This window comes from Chiloscyllium plagiosum, unplaced genomic scaffold, assembly GCF_037043375.1.
Source record: "Chiloscyllium plagiosum isolate Xiang-an unplaced genomic scaffold, Cpla_swu_hap1 HiC_scaffold_18, whole genome shotgun sequence".
NCBI classification, from domain to species: Eukaryota; Metazoa; Chordata; class Chondrichthyes; order Orectolobiformes; family Hemiscylliidae; genus Chiloscyllium; species Chiloscyllium plagiosum.
This window is the reverse complement of record NW_028270156.1, coordinates 23,183,312-23,205,156: the sequence shown is the minus strand read 5'-3', so window position 1 is coordinate 23,205,156 and position 21,845 is coordinate 23,183,312. Positions and strand designations below refer to the sequence as shown.

The 21,845-nt window shown below is 39.1% G+C and overlaps 1 protein-coding gene across 1 annotated transcript in view; it reads left to right on the top strand.

The window, feature by feature from the left end:
• Positions 1-21,845, top strand: part of nat10 (N-acetyltransferase 10) — a 94,946-nt gene that overhangs the window by 54,634 nt on the left and 18,467 nt on the right. Inside the window, exons 12-21 of the mRNA XM_087996330.1 lie at positions 56-192; positions 3,225-3,349; positions 4,629-4,779; positions 5,807-5,903; positions 6,308-6,424; positions 7,300-7,401; positions 9,255-9,329; positions 12,044-12,160; positions 16,787-16,920; positions 19,545-19,593. Coding sequence (XP_087852456.1) covers positions 56-192; positions 3,225-3,349; positions 4,629-4,779; positions 5,807-5,903; positions 6,308-6,424; positions 7,300-7,401; positions 9,255-9,329; positions 12,044-12,160; positions 16,787-16,920; positions 19,545-19,593 — 1,104 coding nt within the window. The remainder of the gene's footprint in view (positions 1-55; positions 193-3,224; positions 3,350-4,628; positions 4,780-5,806; positions 5,904-6,307; positions 6,425-7,299; positions 7,402-9,254; positions 9,330-12,043; positions 12,161-16,786; positions 16,921-19,544; positions 19,594-21,845) is intronic.

Sequence of the window (21,845 nt, the reverse complement as noted above, 5' to 3'; positions counted from 1 at the left end):
CGTGAATATGTCGAGTGAAATAATGCCGCCTCGCGTTTCTCTTCTCCCTTGTCAGTACATCCACCCTGCAGATGCAGTTAAACTGGGCCAGGCTGAGCTGATGGTAATTGATGAGGCAGCTGCCATTCCCCTCCCATTGGTGAAGAAACTGCTGGGCCCATATCTTGTCTTCATGGCCTCTACCATTAATGGGTACGTGGTTACAATTCAGACTGAAGTCCAGTGGAAGCTGGAGGAACAGCTGGTCATTTTATTGTGTGCTTTACAGCCTTCAGAGGCAAAATTGAGTACAACAATTTTAAACCTCAATATCTGTCTCAGTTTTGTTTCATTTTGGCTTTTACTTTGTTTCAATTCTCATTTAATTGTTCCATTATCCTTCCCTTTGGCTAGGACTATGCCACCTTCAGTCATTTCATTTTCCTGCTCTTCACACTATCAGAGAGCTACCCTTTTGTTCTTAGTCCCATTCCATCCTCCCTATTTCTAGGGGAACGGTGTTACTGGGGCTGGGGAAGAGGATCTGATGTTGGAATACACGCCACTTTCCTGTGTTTACAATCTCTGAGTTGAGAGTGGAGTGAGTGGAATCGTGGGGAATCCTTCTGGTGATGCTATTCTCCCTGAAGCTCATAATTAGACCCAGAAACTGTAGTTCACAGAAGTAAGGCAAATCAGGGCTGAAGTTATACACTTAATGGGCAGTATTGCCGATCGAAGAGACCTTGGAGTGCTGGTTCATCGTTCCTTGAAAGTAGAATTGCAGGTAGACAGAATAGTGAAGAAGACTGTGGTACACTTCCCTTTCTTGGTTAGTGCATTGAGTATAGGAGTTGGGATGTGGTGCTGGAAAAGCATAGCAGGCTGCATGGTCTGCTGTGCTTTTCCAGCACTGCACTCTCGACTCTGATCTCCAGCATCTGCAGTCCTCACTTTCTCCTATCGAAGTTGGGATGTCAAGTTGTAGCTGAACAGGACATTGGTTAGGCCACTTTAGAATATTGTGTTCAGTTCTGGTCTCCCTGCTACAGGAAAGATTTTGTTAAACTTGAAAGGGTACATAAAAGATTTACAAGGATGTTACCAGGGTTGGAGGGTTTGAGCTATTGGGAGAGGTTGAATAGGCTGGGGCGTTTTCCTTCGAACATTAGAGGCTGAGGGGTGACTGTATAGAGATTTATAAAATCATGCAGGGCATGAATAGGGTGAATAGTCAACGTCTTTTTCCCAGGGTAGGGCACTCCTAAGCTACAGAAGAAAGGTTTAAGGTGAGAGGGGAAAGATTTAAAAGGGACCTGAGGGTGACTTTTTCTTGCAATGTGCTTGTAAAAAAATGAGCTGCCAGAGAAAGTGGTAGAGGCTGGTACAATTACAACATGTAAAAGGCACCTGGGTGGGTAAATGAATAGGAAGGGATATGGAGGATTTGGAGGGATATGGGCCAAATGCTGGCAAATGAGACTAGATTAATTTTGGATATCTGTTCAGCATGAACAAGTTCGACGAAGGGTCTGTTTTCGTGCTGTGTAACTCTATGACCGAGTCCTCACTACAGAAGGCACCCCTAAACCCTGGGCTCACCTCTTCTCTCCCCTCCCCCCCCCCCCCCCCCCCAAGAGTCTGCCAAACATGATTTCTATGCCTACAAGGGCATTGTGGCAGTGCTGAGCTGCTGGCCCTTCAATTGGCTGGCAGCTGTCTGGACTGGGACTCCTGCAGCAAATAGATAAATTTTCCCAAAGGCTACAAAATCTCTCTGGGAGTCTGCAAAAACAAAGTTAGGTAGGTTTTTGGTCAACAGATGAGTCAGGGTGTGTGGCAGGGGAACATAGTTCAAGCCCACAAGGACAGCAATCATGATCTTATTGAATAGTAGGGTAGCTTTAAATGGCATTTCATATGGTTTTGAGATTTTAAAAAGCCAAAGTGGGATTGTCTTGGCTTTCCATCCTGCCAGTAATGTGTAGTCTCGGAGTTTAGCAATGTTTGTGTCAGGAAATCACAGAATTGTTATGAAGCTGATGGAGGTCATTTGGTCCATCATGCTGGCACTGGCTGCTCAAAGAATACTATGACCTATTAGCGTTCTTCTGTCCCCTTCCTTCTATTCAAATAATCATCTATTTCCCTCTTTAACATCTCAATTGATTCTGCATCCTGCACACTTCCAGGGAATGCACTGCTGATCTGAACCACTTACGTCACAAAGTATTTTTTTCATTTAACATTTGCAACATTTGCAAATGATTTTGAATCTGCACCCAACTATTGTCAATCCTTTTATAAGAATAAACTATTTCCCCCATCTATTCTGACAAGACCTCTCATGATTTTGAAAACTCATATCTAATTTCCTCATAGCCTTATTTTATATAAGGAGTACAGTACCCTCCTCCAATTTATTCTCTCAACCAAAATTTCTCATGAAACCATTTTTGTAAATCTTTTCTCCACATTCTCCACTGTAATCCTTCCTAATCGACAATGTGTGATACCCAGAACTGTATATGATATTCTATCTGAGACCTAACTAGTATCATATCAGCATAAGCACTTGCTCTTCGACTGTGTGTTAATAAAGACCAGGATACTGTATGCTTTATTAACCATTCTCTCCACCTGTCCTGTCACCTTCAGTGATTTTCTTTTGCACATATACACCCAGGTCTGTCTACTCCTGCATTCCCTGAAGTATTGAATCCCTGATTTCATGTTGTCGATCCATGTTCTTATCACTAACGAGCATTACCTTGTACTTCTCTGCATTGAACTTGATGTACCGCCTAGCTGCCTACTCCCCTAACTTGTCTGTGTCATTTTGAAGTTTGACACTTCAAAACTCTTAAATTACAATGCTTCCGAGTTCCATAACATTGATCCTGACACTCCAGGGTCCACGTCTTTGATATGCATCAAGGAAAATAAGGGTGCCAGTACTGACCCCTGGTGAACTCCACGACAAATCTTTTTCCGAGTCGACAGAAATGCATCAGTTAATATACTCTGTTACCCTGTTACTCAGCCAATATTGTAATCACTGAAGATTGATAGCAAACTACTAGGATGTCCTGGTTTAGTTTGCTTTGTTAATTTCTTAAAACCTAGAATTTCAAAGTTTACTGAAAGGCTGAACGATTCATAATAAACTCCAGCAAGACTCTTTATTTCATGTTCGAGTATTGTAAAACTATCTTACCCTGAATTTTGAATTCTGTCTGTTTCAGGTATGAAGGGACAGGTCGTTCACTGTCTTTAAAACTGATCCAGCAACTGCGCCAACAAAATGATCAGAGCCAAATCACCATGACTGCAGAGAATAAAGTCACTTCCACCGCGAAACTCAGCACAGGTATTGAAGCTGTCTTTGCCTGTTTCGTAGCTCTTAATCATTTCATCTAGCATTCATTTCCATTAATAAAAGGAACTAATCTTTGGGTTATTGCAGTGCCTTGCATGAATAGTCTAATTTGTTATTTTTCTAATTTTGTTTGTGTCTCCACCCCGATGGAAAGAGTATGCTGGGAACAAAGTCCAGTTATTCTACAACTCATTACAAATGTATTAATGATCTTTATTGAAATATGCAAGATTCTTAGACGGCTTGACAGGGTGGATGTGGTAAAGTTATTTCCCTTTGGGAGAGTCTCAGACCAGAGAATATAACCTGAGTAAAGATATGCCCATTTCAGACAGAGGTGAAGGGGATATTATTCTCAGAGGGTAGTGGATCTGTTGAATACTCCACCTTTTAGGGCTGTCAAAGTTGAGTTGTTAACATTCAGGGTTGAGATACATGGACTTTTAATCAGTAAGGGAATTGAGGATTACATGGGGATAAGGCAAGAAAGTGGAGTGAAGGATTATCAGTTCTGCTATGATCTCATTGAATGGTGGAGAAAACATGATGGACCGAATGGCCTGCTTCTCCCAAGTAATCTTGCTTTATTAAGTTGGACCGGCAAATTTTGTGTAGAGAGTTTTAACCTGTGAATTTATTCTTAAAATAAAATCCTGTGTTGAGTGCTTTGAAGGAACTTGGTAATTAATCTATTATATTACATGGAGAAAAGCAGACCTGCTTTGAGGTATTTGTAGCACATCTATTTTTTTTCGTAACTAGGCTTAATATTGCTGGTTTTGTTGCAAAACCTGTAGGTTTGCCGATTTTATTTTCTGAGCATGCTGAGTTCTGAATTTTTTGTGTATTTTTATGGCTTGCTAAATTCGACAAACTGACCACACATTGCTGCAATGCAGCACAACGATAGCTAGTGATGTATTATTGTGATTACGAAGTGCATTTATGCTGAGGTGAGCTGGATATTCCTAGAGCTGCACTATTAGAGTCATACAGTTATACAGCAAGGAAACAGATGCTTCGGTCCAACAAGTCCATATCGACCATGTTCCCAAAGTAAACAAGTCCCATTTGCTTGCATTTGGCCATTGTTGAGCAAAGTTGCAATGTAGCTGGTGATAGATTCAAATGCAACAACTTCGAAACTGTAATTACTGGTTTGCTTAAAGCTCTTCCATGAGATGTGATGGAAACTACATGATATGAAGCATGCATTTCCGGTGCGGCGAGTTAGTCACATGTTAACGAGGCCATCTTTTTTTTACTACAGTACGGACCCTGCATGAAGTTTCTTTGCATGAGGCAATTCGATATGCTCCTGGAGATCCAGTGGAGAAGTGGTTGAATGATCTGCTGTGCTTAGACTGTCTGAACATTAGTCGAATCATTTCAGGCTACCCTCTCCCAGAGTTGTGTGATCTGTATCCACCAGCCTGTAAATATTTGCACGGTTCGAGTACCAATACCCTTGATAGTTAAACTTCAGGATTAATCAGCATGGTAATCTCTGGAATTAATTTTCTCAAATTTCTCTGAAGTATGTTTAAATATATCTGCTGCATTTACGTCCAAGCTGCTGAGTGAGCTGGGTTTTCTGGTCATCTAAGCGCGAATACTTATTCTTGAAGGTTTTGATTTTGAGGCATCATGGATATTCTAGATGAGGCACATGAAAACTGTGTTTGTTAGTGGTAATGACTTGCAAATAAATGTCTCATCCCAGGACTATTTTTGGATCTAGTGCCAAATGCTACCTAAAACTATTAAATATTAAATTTAAAATTTAACAAGATGAAATTTAAGAAGTTCATTCATGAGATGAGTGTCACTAGCTGGGAAAGTCTTTTTTTGCCCATCCCTAGTTGCCTTTCTTTTCTTTAAAGGGAACTTCTGTATTTTAATAAGGGAAATTTACAAGAATTCCACTTTTATAATATGACATTATCCTGAGGATTGCTGACTTTCTGTCATCAATTCTGCCAGCATACAAAGATTGTTAGAATAGATACACAAGAGACCTTGAAACTAAGCATGCTACATAGTGAATTGTTTTTGTCCACTTGGATCCAGAACTTGAAATGGAAAATCCAAGTAGCAGCAGACAAAATTGAGTCAATGTGCTTGTGCATTTGCATATCTGGAAGTTACCAATGTTATTATCGCTTAAACTTCACTTTGAAGGCTTGTTCCTGCTTGTGGTGATAGTGCTTTGCAATGTATTTTAAGTTTTCAGATGTTTTAAATTCAAATAGGGTAAGACAGTGTATGCTGAGAATTGATTTGTTCTAATTTTGTGGGTTGGATCTGTTGGCCTCCTTTGGATTCTAAAACTACCACTAGTTTTAACACCTGGAAGTGGATCCTTGATAAATCACTGGGACAAGTTGTAACCTTTACTAAAACTAAGATTTGAAAGTTCATAGTTTCTTACCTTAACTGCTGATACAGCTACTACGTGAAAAGGGACACGTTGTTCTGTTACCATAAAGCATCTGAGACCTTTCTGCACAGATTGATGTCTCTCTATGTGGCATCCCATTACAAGGTGAGGCTGTGCGTTGTAACCTGATGTTCTAACTCTTACAACAATAAAAGTTTTAATAATGCTTTTGTTTGCATCAAGGAAATGCATGTTTAAATATAATTGCTGAAGCTATATTTTTGTAACAATTTTGTTTTTTTTCTTATGATTATTCTAACCAATTACAATCACAAAAGTGAGCATTGTTTTAAAAAAAATCCTGCAAAGCTTGGGTATGTACTTTGAGTCGTAAACATTGTGTCCAAAGTAAACATTTTCTATATGATTACCGAACAATGTATTTGCTGTAAAAAAAAAAAGGTTGCCAAGGGTTTCACTACATTTAAAACACCTTTTTAATTGTTCACTGCATGTGAGTCCATTGTGATAAAAAGTTTTGTTATTTTTACAAAATTAAATCTTCACAGAATAGCCCCAATGACCTTCAGATACTTTCCGATGCTCCTGCTCACCATCTTTTCTGCCTGTTGCCCCCTGTGCAACCTACTCAGAATTCACTGCCAGAAGTACTTGCTGTCATACAGGTAAGTAAGATGAGAGCTGTTGAATAACATACCTACAAGTTAAGGATATCCAACTAAAAGCTGCAGGGACAAATTTTCATTCAGTTTCAGTCTTTTGATTATCTTAGATAATTGACGGTGTGAAAATGATTTTCTGATATGCTGGAAGTCATGTGTAGAATTTTTTAGCTGTGATTTTCACTGACACTAAAGTTCATGCAGACATGTTAAGCATTTGTACAACAAATGCAATTTGACCTCAGTCATTATTTTTCAGTCAAAAGGACATGGCAAAGGTAAGGATTTTTTTTTCAGGATGTTAAAGATTTGTAAATGAAATAAGCTCATAGCATTTGCATTAATTGCCCAGTTCAGTTGATAACAGGAGAATATACCTTTCGGGGTTCCTTGGGAAGCTGGCGCAAAGGTTTAAAGGGATGCATTTACTTAATTTATATTCTTTATAGATACAACTTCTATGCGGGATCAAGAAATAGTAATGAATAGAATTTGAATTATTTTACGAAAGTTAATTGGGATGTGAAACATTAAAAAGGAGGGTAGGTGGAACATCGTCCTTTTTGGCCTGCTGCAGATATTATTTGCAATCTGATTCAATTGTTTGGTTATCTGTCTGAGGTGTCATCTTGCATTGACCATGTTGTCTTTTGTTGACCGTATAAAATACGGATAACCGTGATTTCAGCTTTGGAAGCATTAAGTGTGATTTCTAAAAGACTGCTTCACCTCTGCGTGGTTTCAATTAACTGATGTGAAGCACTTCAAAGAGGAGTGCATGTTGGTATTTTGAGAAATACTGTAAAACTCGCCTTCTAAAGATCCTTCTCAGGAGCTGATAATGGAAGTGTAAGCCATCTTTTCTTTGACCTTGTCAGGTGGCCCTTGAAGGAGAGATCTCGCGTCAGTCTGTTATGAACAGCCTCTCTCGTGGGAAGAAAGCATTTGGAGATCTGATTCCATGGATTGTGTCAGAACAGGTAGGATAGTGATACGGTGTGTGTGATGCTTGTCTATTCCGAGCAGATATGCATCATGGCTTACTGTTTTCAAAAAAGTCAGAATATCAAGGACATTTTCGATAGAAACAGAAATATGCCGTTTGGCCCCTCAAGCCTCCTCTGCCACTCAGTTGGACAAAACCTATCTTCAAATTCTGCTACACCTTCCTGACCTCTGTCTCACTTGTTTGATTGCTTTAATAATCGAAGATTGTCAGTCTCTTGCACTTGAATACATAAAACTGAAAATCCACAATTCTCTATTGTACAGAATTCCAAACTGACCACTCTTTGAAAACACTTCTCTTCAGCCCAGACCTTAAAAGAAAGAAAAGTTTCCTCAGACTCCAAGTTTCTGACACCACAGTCAAGGGAACATCATTGCAACTTCTGCTGTGTAAAACCCTTAAGAGTTATCTCCTTTTCAATGAGATTACCTGTCATTCTTCTGAACTAAAAAGAATGTAGGCCTACTGTAATCAACCACTCAAACACCATTCTTCACCCCAGGAATATGTCTCATGAACCTTGTGACCATTGATGAACAGCATGTGGCTTCCTTACTTCCTTTGAGGGCAAAACCATGTGCAGTACTGCAGATATAATTTCACCAAGACTGCATACAATCTTAGTAAGAGCCACCACAGTTAGGTTAGAACCCGTCGTAATAACACAGAATTTATTTGCCGTTCTGCTTTCATGCTTGTGTTGTTTTTTACATTTTTGCATGCATTGGACTTTTGTGCTTTTGTACATTTTTGTCTATCTTAAGTATGATTACTAATGAGGGGCCAAATTTATTTCTTGGTCTGGCTAAGAGTCAGACCTTTTATTTTGTTTCAAGTAGAGATAGTTTGAGATCCCTACTACTTTCTCAGAGTTAAGTCACAAGGTTCCAGAGTTTTGGTTATTGAACAAACTAAACCTTACTACACTATGTTAGAACAGCAACACATATTCTCCAACTAATACTCTAACATCCAGGAATACCATGCGATAGATCTAAATGTGGTCAAACACCTTACAACATATCAAATGGGAACTGTGATCAAAACAAATCTCATTGATCTCTCAGCAACCCACCCACTTCATGGATTTAAAGCTTTTATTTATTGAGACATGGATTATATTATTCTATGCCTCCCAACAACTTGCCTTTCAATTTGCTTCTTTATATTTAAGCACAGGGGAGTCCCCAATTAATACCAATCCCATTAATACAATTAACATGCAAGTTATATGCCATTAACACAGATTCCTTTGAATTCTAATGCCAGAGTTTAATCTTTTTTTAATCTGCTTTTTCTCCCAGTGGGGAGAACACTTCATTTCTTCACGGTAGATTCATCTGTTATGTCCTTGCCGACTCACTTAACCTATTTGAACTATTTTGCAACCTTCTTGCACTGACTGTTATTTTTCTTTCTAATTTTATATTGTAAGCATACGTGGACAAATTATACAGTTCCTCATTAATAAATTGATCACAATTGTGGCTGATGATCCAGCACTGATCCCCCCCATATCCTTCGCAGGTTGCAGATATGTTAACATGGAGATTATCTCAGTCAAGCTAGTCCTGATTTTGTTCTGCATTAACAAACGAGCAGTTTTCATGTTGGCCTTGGTACAGCAGTTGGGGAGGGGATAGACATTTTGCTCTGGCAACATATTGTCTTTACCCATTAATTTATTTTGAAACTTGTGTTATCTATTAGAAGATGTAATTGTGATATTCAAAATGGAGGTAATTTTAACTTTAATTAACTGATTCATCTTCTCTGTGGATCTCTTAGTTGTTGTAATTAACTGAGTACTTTTTTCAAATCTAGTTTCAGGATCCAGACTTTGGAAGCTTGTCTGGAGGGCGCATTGTCCGAATTGCAGTCCACCCAGATTGCCAAAGGGTAAAACAAAAAGTCTTTGACCTTTAAAGGAAGAATATTAAAATATGCTGATTTATATAGTCATGCGCTACTCTCAAATCTGCGGCTATGTAATAACTAATAAGCGATGCTGACTGAATATGAATGCAACATTTATTTTTGAAAGTAAATTTGCTTTTGTGCTGAAAAGTTGCTACCTGGAAATTGAGTTTGGGGTTTTGCTTTTGGCAGGATGGGGTTAATTGCAATATCAGAAACATGATTGAGCATCATAGTGGGTTATACATACTGTCAACTATCAGAACTGTTTAAATTTAACCCTTATTAACACAACAGAGCTGCAGAACAGATAATGAGAGTTAAGAGTTCACCCTATTAGCAGTCAATGATGTGGGACTGAATCATGGCCCAAACCACATTCTTGTGAGCGAGCTGGAAAACTATTGAATTACTAATCATACTTCCTAGATTTCCATGTTTAACTGCACATATGCAAAGATGGAAATTCTCTGCAATTTGGTTGTCATTGCTACTGCAAATCTGGCCACTCTCACTGATCTCTATAGAGACGAGGACAGATTTTGACTTAGCAACGTAAAACTATCCAGGCATATTCTGCTACAAGAGTATATCTTGGTATCGTGGGATGTGATGGAAACAGCCTCCAATTCTCTGCCTTGAATTTGTTCCACCAGTGTCCACTTGTCTTCTTGGCAAATCACTTGTTTTGTCTCTCTTTCAAAATCAAGTATTATGCTCGCAGAGCGTAAAGTACACTTCTCTCTGTAGTTCTTATCATGTAATTTAATATTTATAAATAATTATGTTTGTGCTTCTGTCACACTGCATAGATTCTGAAATTCAAATGATTTCTACATCCCTGGTTAGTTTTATGTTGCTAAGTTCAAATTTGTCCCAGTCTCTTTACAGAGATCAGAGTGAGTGGCCAAATTTGCAGTAGCAATGACAACCAAATTGCTGAGAATTTCTGGTATTTGCACATGTGCAGTTGAATATGGAAATCCTGGAAGTATAATTAGTAATTCAATATTTTTTCATAGGATACACTTTTGAGGTTCTCCTGAAGAGTGCCATCAATTGGAACCCATTGCAGTGGCAAGAACTTCATCTAACATTGTCTTCCTTCAGTTTTAGAAAACTTGGGAAGAGTTGTGCTTTATTGAAGTGTATCTGTGTTTTTTTTAAAGCTATAATTATGATTACAGCTGAAAATGCTTTATAGATGTGGAAAAAAAGAACTAATTTGTGTTTGTGCAAAGTATGGTTTGTCCATATGTTTTTTAAAAAGTGATTATGAAAAATTAAATTTTTCATAAATTTTGAAATTTAATTTTTAAAAATTATTTGGCAAATAATGCTTTTGTTTCAGCCTCTTCCTTAATTCTATACACATGTCCTAATCATTTATTTCACTGTTTGTATTTAAAAAAGTTAAACAGTTGTGGTTTTTAATTGTGCAGACTGTGAGAACATTACAATGTGATTGGCTTCTCGTTCTGAGATTTTGTTGTTGAATACCTGGAGATTCATAGAACATAGGACAGTACAGGCCCTCGATGCTGTGCTGACCTTTTATCCTACCCTAAGATCAAGATAACCTACATACCCTTCATTTTACTATCATCCATGTGTGTATCCAAGAGTTGCTTAAATGTCCCTAATGTATTCGGCTCTTCCACCACTGCTAGCAGTGCATTCCATGCATTCTCTGTGTAAAGAACCTACCAATGACATCTCCTAAACCTTTCTCCAATCACCTTACAATTATGACCTCTTGTGATAGCTATTTCCACCTTGGGAAAAAGTCTCTGCCTATCCACTATCTATGCCTCTCATCATCTTGTAAACCTCTATCAAGTCACCTCTCATCATTTTTGCTCCAATGAGGGAGCTAGGGCTTTTCTCAGCCTTTCTTCATAAGACTTGCCCTCCAATCCAGGCAGTATTCTGGTAAATCTCCTCTGCGTCTTCTCTAAAGTTTCCACATCCTTCAGAGAATGAGGCAACCAGAACTGAACACAGTATTCCAAGTGTGGTCTAACCAGGGTTTTATAGAGCTGAAGCATAACCTCACGGCTGTTAAACTCAATCCCCTTGCTAATGAAAACCAACGCACCATACGCCTTCCCAACAACCTTATCACCTTGGATGGCAACTTTAAGGGATTTCTGAATGTGGAACCCAAGATCCCACTATTCCTCCACACTGCCAAGAATACTGTGATCTGCATTCAAATTTGACCTTCCAAAGTGAAGTTGCCAGATCTCTCTTGTAGCTTTCTTTGAAGTCATTGACAAGCATGGTTGATTTACTGCTGACCTCAAAGTTACAGTCACCTGTTTTCCTTGTGGTTGTAAGGGTGGTATTTAAACTGGTACGTATAACCCACCACGATTCACAGTCATGGTTTTGAACCCATACAGCCAGAGGAGGACTTCTTCCACAAGAGTTACCGGTTCATTTATATTAGGAAAGTGTGCCTTCAATAATTGTGTTGAGCCTTCAGATATTCAATTAAATTAAAACTTTCAGCAGTAAAACAGAAGAACTCATTTTAATTGACTGTTCAAATTTAATGCAAGTGTAAATGATACAGTTTTTGATATACTGTGGTGGGCAAAAAACTTCTAAGCATCAATTGCAATCAAATTTTAAGTACTATATATAATAATCCATCAAAGTCTGTTGTTCCTTCCTTTTTTGTTTGTGGCTAGATGGGATATGGAAGCCGGGCAGTGCAGTTGCTGCAAATGTACTATGAAGGGAAATTCCCTTGTCTAGAGGAGCAAGAAAGCCATAAGCCCACAGAGATAACCACCGTTGGCAGTGAGGTATGCAATGTTTGAATTTACTATTGCAGATGGCTAGAGAATTGTAACTGCCTATGAAATGCTGATGAATGCTCATAATAGTTTTTTGTAGGATAGAGGGAGGCTCTTCAGTGACAATCGCAAACAAGTTTCTCATCCCTAGACATGAAATGAACTGTTCCATCATATGTTCTTGTAAATGAATTTTTTTTTAAGGCCAGAAAGATCAGCTGTTTTTGGCAGCATCCATGTTCAAGTGGTGAGAGGCGCAGTGGAATTTAATTATTCTTTCTAGCATTGCAGCAGCTCCATTAGCGTAGACCCCATCCCATTTTGTCCAGATTGTGTAGAATGTTAGAGAAATTACTGTGGACTAATGCAATGTATAGGAGAGTCATTGCTGCGAGCCAATCAGTGTGCTCTAACTGTATTCTGACATTAAATCTGAGATTTCCAAACCATGGGTTGGTACACCAATGGAGCTGCAGAATGAATAACTTGAGTCACAAGCTCTCCTCTGATGAGTCAATAATGAGGGCATGAATCATGGCCCAAACCATATTCCTGCAATGGAATTAGAATGCTATGCTCTGTCGCAAGTGTGTCTCTCAGTATTGTGGGATGTGTTTGAACCAGCCTCCATTTTTCTGCCTGAATGTGATCCCCTGGTATCCACTTGGCTTCTCTCAGGCTTTCCTTGCAACTCGCTTGCTATATCTCTCCTAAGCCTTTGTTTGCAATTGTATCATTGCTAACTTGGCACAACATAGTTCTTGAATGTCAGCTCAGCATTTCTAGATTGTGGCTTTCAGGCAGCATTAAGAAGCTGAATTAAAGAAATGCCAGAAGGTAGTGTAATTGATTCAAGAATTTAAAAGGGGGATGAAATACTGAAAGTACCATCAAATTATACTGTGCAGGTCAAGCTCTAAAACAAAAAAAAACAAACATTGCCAAGTCTGTACTGCAGACTTCCAGATAGTAGGCAAGATTTGTAGGTGTAAAGGTATTGGTAGATGTCTGAGTGGAAAAACTGTAGATAGTAATAGTTGGGGACTTCAAATACCTAAATATCAATTGGGATACAAACAGTATGAAAGCACAGGAGACATAATATTCTTGAACTGCATTCAAGCAAACTTTGTAGTCAGTCAGTAAGCCCAGAAAAGGGTGCAATTCTAGGTTTAGACTTTGGAAATGAAACAGGTGGATGAGATAGAAGTGGGTGATCATTTTGGAGGTAGTGATCATAAAGAAGCTAAAGCTGAATAAGATAAACGAGAGGCCAAAGCAGCAAAGCTGTAGAGAGAACCTAAGCACTTCTCGGGATCCCAAGCTCAGGTCTAGCATACCGACCATTTAGTAGATTTAGTATCATTGCGGAAAGGAGCAAAGATGGAATAGAGATACAAGTTTTAAATTGGGAGAAGGCAAACTTTACGAAGTGGAGAGATGATCTGGTAGAAGTGAACTGGTTGCTTGAAGAAATTCAATTGGAGATGAATGGAAATCGTTCAAAAGTGAGATTCCAAGGGCACAGTGTCTCCACAAAGGAAAAGGGTGATACTGCCAAATCTGGAGGCCCCTGGTTATCCAGAAGCATACAGAACAGGAAATGCAAAATAAAAGCTTATGACATCTCAAAAATCCTATTTTCCAAAGCTTAAAGAAGTCTGGAAAGTACGGGCTTAAAGTGAAAAAGGAAATTGGGATGGCAAGAAGAAGCTATGAAAAATATCAATTGATCAAAAGTAACAAAACCCTAAGATATTTCATCAGTAGGAGCTCTTGTGGTGCAGTGGTGGTATCGTGACCCAGGAGGCTGGATTCAAGTCCCACTAGCTCTCCGGGTGTATGATAACATCTCTGAATGGTTGACTTGAAAATTATCCAAACTGCAAGAAGATAACTAAGCAAAGGAATAACCTGACGTATCGGTGCAGAGGATGTGAACAGGGTTCTTATTTTGTATTTCCTCTCTGTCTTCACCAAGGGAAAGGATGATTCAGATGCACCAATTAATGAGGAGGAGTATGAAAAAATAGATTAGATAAGCATAATGAAAAGGGAAATACTAGAGGGGTTAACTTTTTTTAAAGTGGACAATTCACCAGACTGGATGAATTAGATCCTAGGTTGCTAGAAGAAACTAGGGAGGATTTCATGGGATATTCTGAGGGTAATTTTCCAATCCACACCAAATACTTCGAGTTTCATGTACGGTTCTAGAAGAACATAATTGCTCTGGAGAGAGTGCAGAAGAGGTTTACGACAATGTTGCCAGGCCTTGGAATTTGCAGGCAAGAGGAAAGGGTTTTGGGTAGGGTTGTTTAGCTTAGAACAGAGCAGGCCAAGTGCGACTTCATTGAAGTACTCAAAATTATGAGGGGTTTGGATCGAGTGGATAAGAAGAGGTCAGTTATGAGGCGATACAGATTTAATGTAATTGGTAGAAGAATTAGAGCGGATATGAAGAAAGTCTTTTTCACTGAAGGTGTGTGTGTTTGGGTTTCGATGCTTTGTTTGGTTGAGACAGAAAACCCATGTAAAAGAAGCGTGTACCTGCACCAGCAAGGCTATGGACCATGGCTAATCCACCTAACCTGCTCATCTTTGGACTGTGGAAGGAAAGTGGAGCGCCCGGAGGACTTCCACACAGACTCTTGCAGAATGTGCAAACGCCACGCTGTAGCCTGAGGACGAAATCGAATCCAGGTTCCTGGTGCTGTGAGGCAGCCGTGCTAACCACTGTGCCGCCCCAAAGGGTGGTAGATGTTTGGAAAACTCTCTCACTCATGATAATGGTTGCTGGATCAGTTGTTAAGTTTTTAAATCTGAGTTAGGTAAATATTTTTTAGCGAAGGTAATGAGATTTATGGGCCAAACACAGGTATATAGAGTTAAACCACAGGTGGTCATGATCTCATTGAACACCTGAGGGCCAAATGGCCTCCTTATGTTCCTGCGATTTTATTCAGCTGGCGCAGACATGATGGATGAATGAGGTCTTTCTGTGCTGTAACTTTTCTGTGATTCTATGGAATTAGCAAATTGGGAGGGAAGTGAGTGGGGGAAGCCAGCAGTAGGAACGAGGACGGAGACGACAGGGACTGGGTGTCAATGTGCATCAGGGTCAAGGAGGGAGGTGACGAATGGGAGGAAGGCTGTGAGCAAAGCGACAGCAAGGGTTCAAGGAGTGAAGTATTGAGCAGAAGAATTGACAAGCAGGAGGGAAGAAGTTCTGATGCTATGAAGAGGGCAGAGGAATTCTCTGAGTTGCTGGAATTAAATTGACCAAGAGTTCATTACCCAAAATTAGCATTCATGATTTAGGATTGGGAAATGGATAGAAAACAGCAAATAGGAATAAGCAGGACTTTAGAATTAGCAGGCTGTTAAGTGCATGAATCAGTGTAAGTTACTGATGGTGAAATGATCTATCTCTAACTTAGAAGGGTGATACAGGTGAAATGGACTTGTCAGATGATATTTTTGTGGAAAAGTGTATAACTTCCTACTTACATAGATAAAATAGAGAATGTTGGCATTCCGAAGGACCATTGAGGACATCAAACAATTAGAAAAGCAAATGGGATGTCAGTCTTTATTGCAAAGGCATTGAAATATAATAAATAAGCCTCAGGACAATTGTATAGGTATTCCTGAGACCATATCTATGAACTTAATGTGAAGCAAAATTTCACTGGAAAGATTCCTGGCAGAAGCAAATTATCTTACGCAGTTGTGAGAAAAATCATCCTTTGCATTGCAAGAATGAGAGGTTATTTAATTGAAGCACAGTAATAGTTTTGGGAGATTTGACCAAGGGAAGATGTTTCCCCTCATGATGGAGTCTAGAATTCCACAGTTTTGGAATAAAAAAGTGACTATTTATGACTATTTGAGGGGATATTTCTTTACCCAAAGAGTTGGAAATCTTTGTTCACAGCAGAAAGCTGAGAGTGTTCAGTCATTGAATATGTTTGTCAGAAATTGACTTTTTTTTGGGTACTGAGGGAATTAAGAGTTTGGTAGATAGTGTGGGAACGTGGAGTTTAGGAAGATCACCACTAACATACTGCAGAGTGAATGGCCTATTCCTGGTCCTGTTCCTTTATATAACAAATTTGTTAAATTCTGGAACAGAAAAATAACTAATTTATTTTTTCCCAGGTAAATCTTCTTTGGCGCCACAAGCAAGCCTTGTTTCTTAGTTGTGGGCAATTTCCTACTGACTTCAGATCATGTTCCTGACATTGATCAGTGAAGCACCATGATGTCTTGTCATCTTGCAGTTCTGAAGAAGAGTCACTGGACCCGAAACATTACCTCTGCTTTTCTCACACATGTTGCCAGACTGGCTGAGATTTTCCAGCAATTTCTATTTTTAATTCTGTTTTTGTTCACCCTGTTGTGTGGGCATTTTGACTCTCATTCAAAACATCATGATTTAGATAAAGATGTTGATTTGTAAGATATTTATGTTCACGATTGATTTTACACAAGGAGACTTATTTAAACTGCTGGGATATGTATTTTTCTTTCAGGCTGTGTAACCATATGCTCCATAGCAATGTTGTTTTCTGAATGGGTATGAAGGATAAAATCCCCTGATTTCTCGTGTAGTAAAATACCTCTTTTGTTCAGGCTGTAGGTTTACTAGATGAGGTGTTGGCTCCACGCAAAGACTTGCCACCGTTGCTGCTGAAACTCAGTGAACGCCCTCCAGAAAAGCTTGACTATCTTGGAGTATCATATGGCCTCACATCCCAGCTTCTCAAGTAAGTTACAATGCTTGTTCAATGTTTTAAAATATTTTATGACTAATCAATTACTGGTTGTATTTTATTAATGGTGGTGAATGTTTTTTGGGTGATTAAGGAATTGAACTTTCCAAAATAGAAGAATGTTTCCTGTTTGATCTTCAATTCGTCTAGGAATTACAAACTTGTTCCAGCATAAGCTATACTTCTCTTAATAATTGTTCATTGAAATCTTCCCAAATTTTCTTGTACAGTCATAACCTTGCATACAGAGTCATCTTTGCTAGAGAAAACTGCTTGCTTTCTCTGGACTGTATTCAGTTAGGAGAAAGTGAGGACTGCAGATGCCAGAGTACCAGAGTCGAAAAATGCGGCGCCGGAAACGCAGCAGGCCAGGCAGCACCGGAGGCGCAGGAGAATCGACGTTTCGGGCATAAGCCCTTCTTCATGCCTGAAACGTCGATTCGCCTTCTCCTCGGATGCTGCCTGGCCTGCTGTGTTTTTCCGGTGCCGCATTTTTCGACTCTGGACTATATTCAGTTGAGCACGGGCATAATCTGGAACCTGCTCTTGGGAATCATTGAGCAAGTATTTGAAGTCCTCTGTTAATTTGATCATATGTGTTATTGCGGAATCGAAGATATGAAAATAGATATAAAATGATTTAAGGTGATAACTGCTGGTAGATGGAGACTGATCTGCTAGAATTAGTAAAAGCAAAGGAATACTATTTTGGGAAGAAACTATTCTGTAAGTAATGTTTTTGAAGGGATTAATCTTCATATCACATTGGCTGCACCCACTCTATCAATGCCCCTCTCAATCTGTTGGTGGAGGGGGCTCTTTTTGCACAGTGGTAGCCAGGAGGCCCAATTTCAAGTCCGACCTGTTGCAGTGTAATAACATCTCTAAACAAGATAATTAGAAAATATCTTTGAGGGTGGAGACAAGAGCTCTCTTCTAGCTTTCAGAGCAAGCTGATCAATGTCCCCTGTGCATATGGCAATCAGCATTGGCACACTGATCATGGCATTGACTTCTGGACGATGCACGAGCCTGTCAGACCTGCCCAGCCACAAAGAAACTGAGAGGAAATGCTGGAGCTGATGAATTTGTACAACTTTCTACGGTCTTAGGAGTTGTACTTATTGTTACTATGCAGTAAACCTTTATGTTATTGAAGAAGTGGTTTTCTGTAATACCCTACTCTGGCATATTATCTACCACTAATCATTAGACAGGCCAAAGATAAAGGAGGACTACTGGTAGTAAGCTACCCCAAACAACTGTTAGCTAGTACCACATATACAGAGGTAGAATGCCAAAGGGTACGAGGAGAAGTCGTCTCGGAAAATATCACAGAAACCCTTGACAGAATTAAGTTTTGAGACGTTAGTCTTTTTTCAAACGCCGAAGAAACTGATGTAAATCCTTCCAAAAATTTCCGTTGTTTATTCAACTTTCCTGGCATGTTTAACTTAAGGTTCTGGGTAGAGCTTAGAATATTTGTAATTGCAGGTGTTGCGAAATGAAAGGCAGATCCCCTGTTGCCTTGTAGTAATGCTGTGGCTAAAGTATTTACAGTTTGTACAGAAATAGGTCCCATCTGGAAAACTTGGCATTTAGACTGACTATTAAGCTGCTGCTCCAAAGCTGTCTGTTACCAGACCTGAACAGTTAACACAGTAAGTACTCCAACCAACTCTCTTGGGCACACTAATTTTCAGCTTTCAAAATCTGCAAATGCTTTTCAATTATTATTCAAAGGCTGGGTTATGAGGACAAGTTTGTTTTGGAGGCTATCACTTCTTGAGATTTGGTATTTGTTAGACAATAGTGCTAATGACCCAGGTCATATTCCTAAAGAACATTGTAAGTATCTCATCAGTATAATTATGTTGAACTAATAAAATAAATAGAATTTTGAGTTTATCCAACATAGGGCTCATGTCCTCTGAACTAGAGGAACTTAAAGGCTTCCAATTTTTAAATGGTTTCAAATGGATTGACATTTGATTGCTGTTTGTACATTGCAGAGTTTATTCTGCATAATCACATAAAATTGTCTATTGCTAGTCTCATGCCTCTAGACCATGTGGCCTCTTGAGGAATCCCAGACTTTAGCTTTCCATATGGGTGAAGACAGGCTTCAGATTGGTTGAGCGTCAGGTCGGCGAAACGTCAAGGGCCAAAGGTCCTGTACTGCGCTGTAATGTTCTATGTTTGAATAACTGAAACCTGGCATTTTGGATGGAGAGGGAAAGTAGCGCTATTCCTATCCCAGAGAATATATCAGAATTAAAGGATTGTTTGGATTGTTGAAATAGTTATCTGTGGCTCCAATTCTGCTGTTTGAAATGTGACAGTGACTCAATCTTCCAGATATCATGTAGACCCAACTTGTAAATCACGTCTGTAGCGAATAGCTGAGCATTTAGGCTGTCCACCGTGAAAGTTTTGTCCACCTGGCTACTGTTGCAAGGTGTCATTGTTACTGATGTGTACTGAAGTAATCTTTTTTTATCAAATTAAAGTACCAAAATGTCCTCAGGAACGGGTCTGAAGTGGATTTAAACTTTTTCTACCAAAGTGATTTCCCTGCAAACCCATTCTCAAAGCTGCACTTTTGTTTTTTTTTTAAGGTTCTGGAAGAAAGCTGGATATGTTCCAGTATATCTAAGACAGACATCTGTAAGTTACTTAATTTCACAATTTTTAGTATAATCAATGGATTTGAATGCTTTTAGTCTGTACAAAGTAATCAAGGTGGAGAAGAGAATGTTTTAGGTTGTATTTGACTAAATATACAATACATCGAGCGAATTACTGTCTAAGCAAATTGCACTGCACTGTATTGTCCAATTGGAACAGCACCGAAGCAAAAACATGTTGATTTGGTGTATATCTCGACCAAATTCATTTCATGGTAAATCCCTGGTTTCAGGGGTGTTGGCTCCTTGCTGGTTTGGACTAGTGGTAATCTAGTATACTGTGATTGGATGGGACTCTTGTGGGGCAGTGGAAGAGTCCCTGTCTATGAGATCGAAGACCCAGGTTGAAGTCCCACCTGATCCAAAGAAATGGTATGGAGATTTTCTACTCAATGATGGGTGTGAGAAAGATGTTTTTGAGATTGCTGATCTTTAAAATAAACGACTGCCCTCATGTGGTCACATTAGATTTGTATGTAGTGAAGATCGCAAAGCAAATCCTCCTCACCACAGTTCACTTTTGGAAGAGGTAGTATTTACCAATTCCGAGAACTATTTCATTGGAAAAGTAACTTCCTATAATCAGCAGCACTGATTAAATCAGAAATTGTACTCGTAATGAATAAAGTTTGTTTTAACCAGGGGAAGCCAAGTATCTGACCAGAATGAAAGCTTTATTAATATTTAAAAACAATGCTAATAGTTTGCAAAAGCAAGTCTTGTAGGCAATACTGTTTTTATGGTAATATGTGTCAGATCTTAATGAACCTTCGTTTCAAATGAAGGTGTACTTCAGGAGGTTGAGATGACTGAGTTTGGCAAGTGGGCATCCTAGATTTGATATGGTTAATCACCTTCATCAATTAGTTTGTTGATTTGTAATCTGCTAAAATTATTTTGGCAATTTACCATTCATTATTAAAAGCTGTAGAGCTGACATACGAAAGATATATGTTTAAATATGTGTCTATATCACACACCAACACAGTAATATTCATAATACCCATGTGTGGTTCCATAAATAATCATGTATCTTTGACGTTCCATAGATATTAATTCTCTCCAATAACAATTGCATCCATCGTTAAAGCTTAGTAGAAAAGGAAATTAATACTTGCTCTTCATTCAAGTATCTTCTAAAGTCTCCCAGGAGCAGGAGTCAGGCAAATGTCCATGATGAGGGAATGTGAGGACATATTCAACTTGAGGGGAAGGAGAGAGCTAAAAGAATGAGAGATCATAAGTACCAGTGTAAGAGACTGTGGAAGAATTTGAGAATCTGGGGTTTGGAGTGAGATAGTTTGTGACAGACATGGCTTTAAATTATGAATGACATTACTGAAAGAGTTGTTGATACGATGGAAGTGATTGTGATGTAACAGAACTTTGAAAATACAGACTGAGAGCAGAAGGTCGTGATACTTGGGGGGTGGGGATAACTTTATTGGGTTTTTTCCCCCCTCTTTGGATAACCAAAAGGCAAACATGAAGCAAAGCCTTGCCAAAAGAGAAAGTCTAATTATTGAATAATGATGTCTTGTCCAGGGAGAAGGAAAAGATTGGAGGTTGACTTAAATTAGGAGGTGGAGATGTAAGCAAGTCCCAAAATATGGGTAATAGTTGTTAGTCAGTTGTTCTGGATTTTTTTTTGACTGGCTATAACCCAACAATAATTACATAAACCCCCAAAGGAAAAATCTCCTCAGACATTACAACATTATCACAATTGACAGACTGTAATTGCCTCATCTTGCATCAATTATTAGCCAAACAATGTGTATGCTGGGGGGAAACACTCTGCTGCTTTTCATGCTTTCAGAAGCCATTGGACATTTCAAATCCAGCATTTGAAAGGATTGAAACTGTGAAAAATCTTTTTTAAGATGTGAATGCTGTTGGTGAGAGCAATTATTACTCATCTTAGTCGCCCTTAAGGTGGTGGTGAAAACAGAGAAACATAGAAAATGGGGTGCAGGAGTAGGCCATTTGGCCCTTCGAGCTGACACCACCATTCAATACGATCATGGCTGATCATGTAATCTCAATATCCTATTCCTACCCTCTCCTCATGCCCCTTGATCCTTTTTGCTGCAAGGACTACGTCCAGCTCCTTCTTGAATATATTGAATAAACTGGGTCCAACAGCTTCCTGTGGACGAGAATTCCACAGATCCATAGCTCCGAGTCAAGAATTTCTTCGTCATCTCAGTCCTGAATGGCTTACCTATGCTT